Consider the following 11,249-nt stretch of genomic DNA (forward strand, 5'->3'; position numbering starts at 1 on the left):
AAAAAAAAAAAACCCATTTAAAAAAAAACCAAATATATATATATCTTTGAACAAATTTTGTGGAAGTTTTTTGTGGGGCAAACAAAAAACTAACATTTTACGCAAAAAACACCCAGTTCTCAATAAACAGACAAATCACAAAACATTCACTTCTCAGAAACAGACAAATCTAGAGACAGCAGTGGCAATCACAATAATTAACATATCAATCCAGGAACTGAACACAGGTATGGACAGTGTACTGTAGACGATAATCCCCACGGGTACCACAATAGTTCTGTATGAGTGTATAAAGTCTCTGGGGTCATGACGCCAGCCATTTTGGAGTAAAGTACAGAGCAGTTCTAGCCCCCCGCAGTGTAAGAGCTGTCCATGGAGCACTGAGCTGCCACTGTCCAACAGGACATCCGTTCTGGGCTGAGACGCACACGTTGGTAGGCATGGTAGAAAGCAGGTGTAGGTTAGAGGTGTGCATGTCCGTTCTTTTCGGTTTTGGTGGGTTTGCAGTCCAGGAGGAAAAATTATCGTGTGAGAAAAGTGTGACGCCTGTGTGTATTGCTTTTTTTTGTGGAGTGATGCTTTGGTGTCAAGGGCATCACGAGACACTGAATGTGCATCTGCCAGTCGAGCCTGTTTGAGTGCTGAGGTGCTGTGGAACCAGTGCAGGAAAGGGAGAGTCCGTCAGAAAGAAAGGAGAGAGTATGGGTGCTGTAACACAGCCTCTAGTGCTGAGAATTCTCTGTTGGCTGTCCGTTCGGGATACTTCCATTATTCTGCTCCTCTTCCTCTTCTTCCTCCTCCTCCTCCTCCTCACTAACCAGAAACTCCTCTGGGGGCCAGCGAAGCTCCCCGCTCTCGACTTCTCCCTCCGTTGGCTCAACCACGATGGATGGCAGACGATCTTTGAGTTTACAGCAACGGTCAAAGTCTGAGGGGTCGGGGAATATCTAAAGAGGAAAGACAAGCGTAAAATACTGGTTATTAATCTTTCATTAACCTCTGGAGTTAGTACACTGAGGCCGTTTCAAGCTAGGGGAGTGAGCTGTCCCCTGTTGTAATACAAAAAGTTATTTGTGAGCATATTTCTGATCAATGCTAAGTGTGCGGTATGGTCTGCGATACCAGAACTTAATATTGAGCCTTGTAGAAGTGTTGCAGGCACCACTACAAGGCTAAACAACTGTGAAGGAAGTGATGTGAAGACTAAACATCTGTGACGGGAAGTGCTTAAAATCCCAGTGGCATACCTGCACTTGCCCAGCCCACATTCCTCCAACAGCCAAGCTAGCTTTCCACATACTGTAGGTGCTCACCCAAAAACAAAATTGCACAAGACTTAGAACAGTGGCTGTGAATGGGTAAATGAGGCATGTCTAGCGAGACTTACAGCAAACGCGGCATCGTGTTTAATCTAAATGCTTTGAAAGGCATCGTGCCAAGCAGCTCGTAGCTGCTTACGAACTCATCCAGGACAGACTACTCAGAAGATTATACAAGAGCATAATCATAGTGTTTCAAATCAACAGTAAGCTGAAAACAAACGGTAAAAGTTTACTGTGGCATGATTGGTGCATAAATAGAAACATCCCTATGACAGTCAACATTTAGTGTTGCATATTTTACATTTCTGTGGAGATTGAGTTGGAAAAAAGGTTTAGGAAAGAACATGAAATCTGCAGAGTTATCTGCAAATCCCGACTGATACGTCTGCTTATAAACGCAGCGTGCCACACTCAAATGTTTGGATCTAAACTGAAGGGCATGAGAGACATTCTGACAAGAAAGATTACATGCCTTCCCTGTCCTGGCAAGATTGGACATCAACCTCAGACTTTCTCTGTTCTCAGGAACCGGAGAAATGGCCCAGGGGAAAAAGCCTGCCACTCCTGGTCCAAGAACAGCATTTTTTGCTGTTGTTTGGATAAAGTGGATGAATATTTTTAGACCTGCATATTTCACTCCAAGACATTGGAGGGAGGGGGAGCGATGTCGCTGTCTGGGCAAAGAGCCGAGTGGAAAGAAAGCATTAGATGAAGCAGTAGAGAGACTGAGACAAGAAGAGATAGAGGGGATCCAGCTGTGTCCAAGTCTATGAATTCCATAGGAGACAGATGAGAAGGGAGGGAAAAGACAAAAAGCTATAAATATGCCTTGTGAAAGTGAGAAATTTGTCAGGTTATGAAAGCATGTATGCGTCTACTGGAGGCATCGCAGCTGAGTACAAGACCACGGCAAGGTGTGATTATATGCATCCAACTATGTGAGCCTATGTGTGTGTTCATGTCTAATGCCTGCGTGTATTTGCATTTCCTGGTCTGCATCACCAATCCTCACTGTGTGTCAACACCAAGGGGAGTTAGGCAGTGAATGACCTTGCCTCTGGACCCCTAGCTAACACATGTCATAGCTTGTTTCACTTCCAGTGGGAGGAAGGGACAACACATCATCAGCCAGGCACAATGTTGGCTATTTTAGGCTCTTCTGGGGTGTTCAGTGGGGTTGGGGTTGGGAGGGGGTGCACACACTATACGTCTGAATCATGACATTGCCTTTTGAGATGATAATTCAGTAAATCAGGAACTATTTACTCACCCCTTTTCCACTAGTAGGCCACATTCATTTCAATATCTTTTATAGGTGCAGCTGGAATTTAATGGTCAATGCTTGTCAAAGCCCCCCCACCCCCCCACCAAGCCTCCATCATGGAGGAAGTGACTGATGGCAACATGAAGCAGTGCTTCAGTATGCAATGCTTCTCTAAAGGAGTGGCTGGGACCTTGGGCAAATGGCCGAGGTGAGGAAATCCACAGTGGGGATGGAAAGAGTGTGGCAAAGTGGCACCCTCCTTTTCTCCCGTTTCCCCCTCTCATCCGCTCCTCTCATCCTCTCAGACAGACTCACAGCTGGGGTGTGAACTGTAGGGAAGAGGAAGCCAGCCTTTTCCTCTGGGTCAGTCTGCATCCTCTCAGATGTAGTGTCTTTGTACAGCATGGCATTAGCAGTCTGTCGTATTACGTTTATGGATGTGCACCTCATACAAATAATTCAATCTGGATTGAAATTACCCATCTTTCAACAGGAATTGGCCTTTTAACCCAGCGAGTTGTAAAAGTCACATAAGGTGGAAATTGCACAAGAATATTTTGGTACTCAAGACCTTACGACACCAGCGGTGACTATGACCCACCAGTTTGAGATGCAGCTCCACTAACCATTAGGCCAACTTCCTGTCCAAAAATCAAAATTGACTCAATTTCATCACATTTTAGAGTGAAATGGTTTGGGTAAGATGGGCCCCTTTAATTCTCTTTTCAACCTGGGTACAAATGTGACACTAAAATAAGCAAGCAGCTGTTTGATTAAGTAGTTTTGTTTCCAAGATGGCCCTGTTGAGCTGACAGTAAAACAAAGCTGCTGGCAACACCTTGTCAAGACCACCTGATGGCTGCTTCTCTCATCTCTCTGAATCTGCAGGGTTTATTTTTGTGACAGGCGGTAGTAAATTACACACAATTTTCGAGACAGATATCCTTTGTATGTTTTAAATTGTGACCAACCGTAATCTCAAATTTCCCCTTACAAAACGTATATAAAAAACACAAGTAGAATTTTGCTGCAATATATTTTCTTAGCATAATAATTTGTTTGTGCTCCCACCCAACTACTTATACTTCAGATCTGTAAGTCATTTTGATGTTATTACACCTAAATGAAATATAAAAATATAATTGTCCAAATGGTAAACAAGGTCAAACCTTTCTTAAATGTCTTTTTATAGAAAAACTATTTAGCTTGGTCAAGGGTCTTGTAGCTTAAAAGAAAAACAAAATAGAAAAACAAAAATCCAATGTTAAATAGTAAATTCCAGTGCGTGTGCATGTGTGCGTGTGCATGTGCGTGTGCTTTTTTTCCCTTCTTCCTTCTTCCAGAATCACAACATACAGAGGCTCCTGTTCATGCCGATGTCAATATCAAAATCATGATAATGAATGGATGAAGACCGGTATAAAAATGCTCATGCCACATAAAAATGCATGGGTAATGAATTTTTCAGTGTCATAAGTGTGTGTCCTACCTGAAAGGAGAGTCTGTCCTTGCTGGGGCTGAGCCTCATGTCCTCCATTGGGGTGCTGTTGATCATCACCTCAGTCATATCTCGGCTGGGTACAAACACTGGGCTGCAGGGTTGAGAGAGGAAAAGTTATGCGATTAGATAAAACTACAAAAAGGCTCAGAGTGCTCATTCACAACTGAAAACCAAATATGTTACAATATAATGTGGTCCCTATGTGTTCTGTACTCAATATACTAGGGGACAAGAAGGTTGTATACAGTGAGGACAAACAGATACTGATGATAAAAACTGTTAACGGCATGTAACAAAAAGAGAAAACCAACAAACACCAAATCTATCAAACTGTCCGTATGCACACACACACACACACACACTCAAAGTCTGAAAGTCATTGTTGTTTTACCTGCACATGTTCAGCAGTTTTGTTTATACTCTGCACATCTTGACCACAACATGCCAAGCATCCAGGCTGTGCTGTACTAATGCACTGCAAAGCTGCACAGCTCATGCTGTGGCTTGCATAAGGTGGCCGTTTCTAAATACAGGATGATGTGCTCTTGCACTAGCAACCAGAGAACACAGTCATTGTGAGACTGTGCTGGGGGCGTGCTGTGGTATTTGACTGGGGTGGAACTCTGCACTCAGTTCCATCAAAGCTTGGCCAAACTTTCCATTTTAGATGAAAGTAACAAGAGGTTGTTTATCCATGTTCAGTGCATTCACTATCCAGCATTGTCGTAGTAATACTTTAAACAAATGACTTGAAGCAGGTCCCAGGACTGACATAGTCATGGTCTTGAGACAAGATGCTGAGCGGCCTTCTCACGCTCTCTATTTAAAGCCTGGTGCCTTGTGGTCAGTGGCCACAAGCTTGTGGTTTGTGTGGTCACTGGCTACATAGAACAAAGAAAATGGAACAGGACAAGAGGCTTGCTCACAACCTCACATTATCTGATTCAATGGACTTGTTTTTCAGGGAAAGAGATGTGTAGGATTTGCTTGACCCACTTTTCTTCAATAAAAATTCTTATTTTTGGATACAGCAGAATGGTGCAAAATGATTCTGCAGTAGTGATTAAAACATGGTTTTAAAATAAGGAGTGATTATGTAAACATGTTTCACAGAATGAATCTTACCATTCACCACAGTCTTGTTCATCAAAAAAGTCTATTACTATTGCTTCAAAGTCTATTAGATAACACTCGAAAAAGTGAAAATACTGAATCATTTAAAGTTACACAAACAGAAGTCCCCTTTAAAAAATAAACTGTGTGACATCCTACAATAGTTTTACTTCATCTGCAGTTACAACATGAAACATATTCTCTGGAATTTCTAAGTAAAGTATAGTAAGTGTCTCTCTGTCTCTGTGCATGACTCATACAAAAACTGAATACACTGAGCATACCCTTCATTAACATATCTATACATCTCCTTGTTTACTGGCACATGAATTAGCTTTAAAAGTAAAAATTGTTTTAGTGTTGAACAGTTGAAAGAAGAAATCTTACACATTTCTTAGAAATGAAACTGGAATTCATGAGCAGCAAACTTCACCCTTGTTCATTCTGGTGCTGCTACAGCCTTTTACTTGGTCTGGAGTGACCAGTACTTTATGGTGGCTAATGTCAGAAAACTTTAGATATCGTCGTGTAACTGACAGTTTGCAGATAAAGACTCTTCTCTACTGCACTACATTTAAGCATTTAACATTATACTTGTGAGGCCAAAGGTGATATTCAGCAAAAGTTAAAGAGTCTCACTTTAGAATTCAAGTATTCAGTAACAACAAAATGAGTCCCCCCCCTAAATTGTGGCGATCAGGACACAATTTCTGATAAAACCACCAGGAGACCATTAACCCTTAAGCAATGGTATCAGTATTTCCATCCCTGTATTTACACACACACACATACACAACCCTTGTCTGAGGAAAAATTGACACCACAGCAGGGCGTAGGGTGCTTCTTAAAATGAGAAAACTGAAAAGCTTCTCGCTGGATTACAGTAAATTAACCTTTACTACACCAGTAGGACGACGCAGCATACTTGGCTGAAACAATACCCGGATATCCAAAAATAAAAAGGAGGCTTGAAGGATACGCCAGGTTTAACATGGAAAAAAATAATATCAGCTGGGGCTGCTCTTGAAACTTATTTCATCCTTGAGTGGGGTGCAGAGAGGGTGAGGCAGGCATGCAAAAAGCAGCAGAGGAGGGGATGGAGGGGTGAACAAGTGACAGTGAAGACCTGAGCAGAGGAGGAGAGGGGAAGAGAGGGAGGGAAAGGAAAGAAAGATAAACACTCAGGCCTTGCCAGTCATATTTCTGTTCGGGGATTGTATAAACATCCTGCTCGGCTAAGAATAACAGAACATCGGCCTAATAAAACATAAAGGGGCACAATGAGGAGGAAGTGGGGGTGCACGAGTAACAAGTCAACCTGTGAGGAAACAAACATACACAGACTACAGTTACATCTATCACTGCTTCAAGTGTCAAGCGGGGCTGTACAGTGTACAGAGTGAAAATTGATTCATAGAGGAGACATTAGGTAATCTATAAGTAAGTGACCTGTACATGTATGACATAAGATCACCACGGACCACAGCTTGTAATGGAGTCTACACCCAAGAGCACATTGGGAGGTCACATCTGAATGTGATGATGCCGCAACTGCACTGCAAGAGGCAAGTGACAAGACACATTTTAATCCAAATTGCCATTAATTAATGCATGAGGCTGATGGAGCAGATGGCTCTTTACCTCTTGACCCAGTCAAGATAATGCATATGTGGTCCTGCCAATGTCCTAATGCCACATCCAGCCAGGGCACAGATGGACAGCAGGTACAAGACAGTGTCATGTAACCCGTGTCCAAAACATACATAGGCTACATAACTAGGATTACTAGAGTTTAGAGCTGGAATTAATTGTTGATTAGGTGAGAGAAGATTTATCAGCAACCATTTTTTTAAAATCAATGTAATCAGTCAAAATTCCAGCTTCTCAAAATTCAATAGTTGATTTTTCTTCAAATTTAACATTTTTGGGTTCTCAAATGACAAAACAAGCAATTTGGAAACATCATCCTATACTGAATACAGTGCACTACACTGGATAAATAATCAAGAATTATACATAATACAGACATAATCAATAATGGAAACTATTTTTGTTGTAGTCGTACAAGAGCCGCTCGAGGTGCAGACAAATGCACTGACCCAGTGACCAGCAGAGAAGCAGAACACTCTGTAAAACATCTACTTAACCTCATTATACAGTGACCACATTTCCTGATAGCCTTACCTAAGCATGACACCGGGTTCATCCACCTGTCTCAAGAGTAAACAAGGTCAAGGCCATACTAGGTCCATGTGTATCTGTACTCTAGTGGCGCTGACAGGAGCCCCAAGTGGTCCCTGCCACAATCTCACTGCACAAGTGGGAGAATTTGCATCTTGCATTATGAACAGCGTTTCCCCCTTTGCCACCCCACAGTTCTTACTACTGCTATCATAAATCTCAGCCTGTGTGGCGACAGGGCAAAGCTGCCCACGTTCCATGCCTGCTCTGAGCTTTCCACCAGCCGAGTCACACCGCTCTGCAGGTATGTGGGTGGTGCGGGGACTGAGTAAGACCCCCCAAGAGTTTGCTGGAATGAATGGGTTGTATCCAAATTCCTGTGAGTTGAGTCTGCCACTGAAAACACATCATGGATGAGAGACCACTCCACTGCCTTAAATGTAATCTTTTAAAAAGGTGGGAGTGAAATCTTATTGACCTTATATGCCTAGCAACTTGCACCAAGTTTTCTATTATGCTGCTACGTATACATGGTTGGCTATTGTTGTGAGAAAAATGGTTTCCTGTTCACACAGACACACAGTACAGACATTAAAAAAAGAATTAAAAAAAGAATAAAAAAAAAAAAGAAAAGAAAGTTCAGCATGCAGATCCAAGTCAAATAATGCTCAGAAGTTTTTTTAGCCCATCTCTGAAATAAAACTAACCCGGCAGAAAAAGTAGCATTACAGAGCAGAGAAGCATAAGTCTACTGTAAGTAAGTAAGCAGAGGCAAGAAAAAGCAAAGTGTGGTTACAGTAAAGAGGTCGATTCTGAACTTCCTGGTAGAGACAGCCAGAAGACTGCTGAGGTTTGAACAGCGCTCGCAAACAATGTTTCAAAGAGACTTGCATATCCTCTCTACAGACAGGAAAACAGTCGACAGATAAGAGAACAGAGAGGCTCAAATAAGCAAAGATGCACTCACTATTCCTGTGTCAAGAAGTAACTAAATGAGTCAGAGTACTGATTTCCAGAAGACATTGTGGGGAAAAAATAAATATGATACTGATCATAGGATAGTAGTAATAGATAGGATCAGAGTGCATCCATCCTTCTCCAATTGCACTGCACCTGCAGCACTAAAGACCAAAGGATGAAAGCAGTGTCTTAGTCTATTCAGGCGTTTCAGGATACAACAAAGTAAGCCTGTGTGCTTCCTGGTTCAAAATAGGGTCTTGAAAAGGGGATTAAAATGGCGTTTACCCTTAAATAGAGTAGCTGAAAATAAAGAAGACACTGTGTGACCACGCTGACCTTTCTGAATTGGCACATACGGCAACATTTATCAAGCTGGGGGCTGACAACCATTTTCTTACCCCCCTAAAAAAAGAGAGACCTAGAATGTTCTTTTTTCCCCCCCAATCTGTGTGCCATGACATTTCTATTTTCAGGGGCAACACCCCACAGAAAATCTCAAAAGGAAACAAGAGTGGGTGTAGCAACAAAAAGGTGGCTGATTCTGTGGGGGAATTCACCAAGCAAAAATAAACCACAGCTGTATACTTCATTGTTACCTTACCTGTAAGCAAACAATTCTAATGTTAGATAGTTGATTTTCTATCTAACAGCTGAACAAAACAAAACAAAAAAGCACAAATCAAGCAAACCAGTGCTGCTGACACATGTGAGCAGGTGAAAGTGGAAGAAAGATGCGAGTACTCACCAGTATATCTGCGGGGAAAATACAGACATGAATTCACACCTGCTGTCAATTCTGCTGATTAGGGAATGTAATTACAACCCACTGACTTCTCTCTTACTTTTATTGCCTTTTTTCCCCCTGTTCTCCAAGACAGCACAGGACAGTGCTCACGCAAACCGAAAGTAACTGCGACAAGTCTGACGGGCTGAGGACGGGAACGCAGCTCTTTAAATTGGTGCGTCTGATCATCACCACGGTTGTGTTGGGTATTTATGCGAGAGGCGTGTGCTTCGTGCGGCCAGAGACACACCTCCTCTCCAGTCTGCACGGGCACGAAAGAAAACCTCAATGGCAGCTCATTATCAGCAGGAGCCAATCAGAGCACAGGTGACTCGAGGCCCCCTCCTCCTCCTCCTCCATCCTCACCCTCCCCCCAGCCCTGATGACGACAGCAGCCACTGAACCCTCTCATTGGGAATGGACAAGCAGATACTGCATGATGCTATTGATTTGTAGTCTCCAAGGCAACAAAATGACAGTCTTACCTCCTCTTGAATGACAAAAAAAAAAAAAAAACACAAAAACACACTGATTCGCCCGGGGCTCTGCCTGGGCTCATTCACAAATATATATTCCAAGGGCAAGTCAATGTCTGCATATTTCAGCAGCAATGAATGGTCACTCCTGCTGGGTTTTTTGTCTTTTAATATAAAACAAACTATGCAGAGTACATGTGTCCACAACAGCTTGTCCAGTTTCATGAATTATGTCCTCAAAGTATAATAACTCCCAGGACCTTGTGGTGTTTATGTTATGGCCAGGACCTCTAGGGCTTTGTTAACCTTCACACCTTATAAAATGCCCAGTCGTCTTTTCCCCCCTGCACGCAGTGTACTTTACATTTGGCTCAGATAAAGCAGGTGCACACAGGACACATTCCAGTTTTAGGAATAGGTGGTAAAATGCCAGTAGGCCTCTACTGCCATCTTGTGACATTCAGATGGATAACGTGCTCTTAGTTGTCTCATTCATAATAATAAATATTCAGTGTCACTTTGGAAGATGGTACTTTAGGGTACATCTTTAAATATTCTCATTGTCTTTGTGGTGACATGGACACCACATTATAATGCTGCTCACAACATCAGCGAATCTGGCAGTTTGCAAATGCCCTTTATTAAAATCTCTCGGGTGATGGCAGATGGCCCACTTGCCCTGCAGAAATAGACAGTTTGTGCATCTGATTTTAAAATGCTCAACAAAGAGTTTTCTTTTTTCTTCTATGAAGATTTTTGATAAACTGATACTGAATATAAATGTGATAATGTAAGACAAAACAATAAAAAAAAAAAAACTCTGGTACACAAAGCTTGACACCTCAATGCTTTTCTGTATTGTGTTGCTATACATTCAAACTGAATAATAAATACGATATGCTATACTGTTATACTTTCCTCATGTTTACCATTGTACACCTTGCCTCAAAATCTTGGTTGCTTTGAAAATAAGTGAGAACAATCAAAGGTCAGACATACTGTAGTTCAGAGCTGAAAACAGAGGGTGTGAACCCAGACTTCAGCAAAGATTTTCAAAAAAACTATAATCATGAGGCCTCATTTTGGGCCTCAGTGGGCATCTCTTTAGAACTTAGATGTTACTGAGTACAGTTTATCTTTGGCTCCTTGAAGAGAATAGATATATAGTCTGAATAATATGTTGGAAAACATAACTTAAAGCAATAAACTTTTGACCATATAAATTTGAATGTTCACAAATTCTACTACAGTCACTGTGTTTAGATATACAGCGATGCAGTTAAGCTAAATATAGGCTACTGTTGAAGACAGGAGTTGGTATGTGAAGTATTTACTGGAAGCAATTGTAAAACTGTGCAGGTTCAAGATGAGGAACTAAGAGCTAAACCAAAGGGATTGTAAAAAAAAGAGTTGGTACATTGATCAGAACTGTATATATAGTATAAAATGTTCACAGTCAAATTAGTTGCAAAGTCTCAGAAGGAAACAAACACCATCAGTGAAATTGAACAACATTAAAGGTCCAGTGTGTAAAATTTAGGAGGACCCATTGGCAGAAATGGAATATAATATTCATACGTATGTTTTCATTAGTGTATAATCACCTGAATCGCTCCATGGAGTCTGACATGTTGAACCACCATGTTTC

General features: G+C 41.7%; 1 protein-coding gene across 2 annotated transcripts; it reads right to left on the reverse strand.

Annotated features, from left to right (window-relative positions):
* Positions 1 to 6: 6 nt before the first annotated feature.
* On the reverse strand, positions 7 to 9,329 carry lbh (LBH regulator of WNT signaling pathway). Of its 2 annotated transcripts, none has more exons than XM_035674609.1 (3): positions 9,184 to 9,329; positions 4,076 to 4,178; positions 7 to 947 (listed from the first exon to the last, which is right to left on the reverse strand). In XM_035674609.1, the coding sequence occupies exons 2-3, from the start codon at positions 4,151 to 4,153 to the stop codon at positions 723 to 725; spliced, it is 303 nt and encodes a 100-aa protein (XP_035530502.1). In that variant the 5' UTR covers positions 4,154 to 4,178; positions 9,184 to 9,329; the 3' UTR covers positions 7 to 722. The 2 variants fall into 2 exon arrangements, with proteins under 2 accessions (XP_035530502.1, XP_035530501.1); XM_035674608.1 differs by having other exon boundaries at positions 9,087 to 9,323.
* Positions 9,330 to 11,249: the final 1,920 nt, after the last annotated feature.

The sequence above is a fragment of the Morone saxatilis genome, unplaced genomic scaffold, assembly GCF_004916995.1.
Source record: "Morone saxatilis isolate NCDOM2014 unplaced genomic scaffold, NCSU_SB_2.0 Contig3, whole genome shotgun sequence".
NCBI classification, from domain to species: Eukaryota; Metazoa; Chordata; class Actinopteri; family Moronidae; genus Morone; species Morone saxatilis.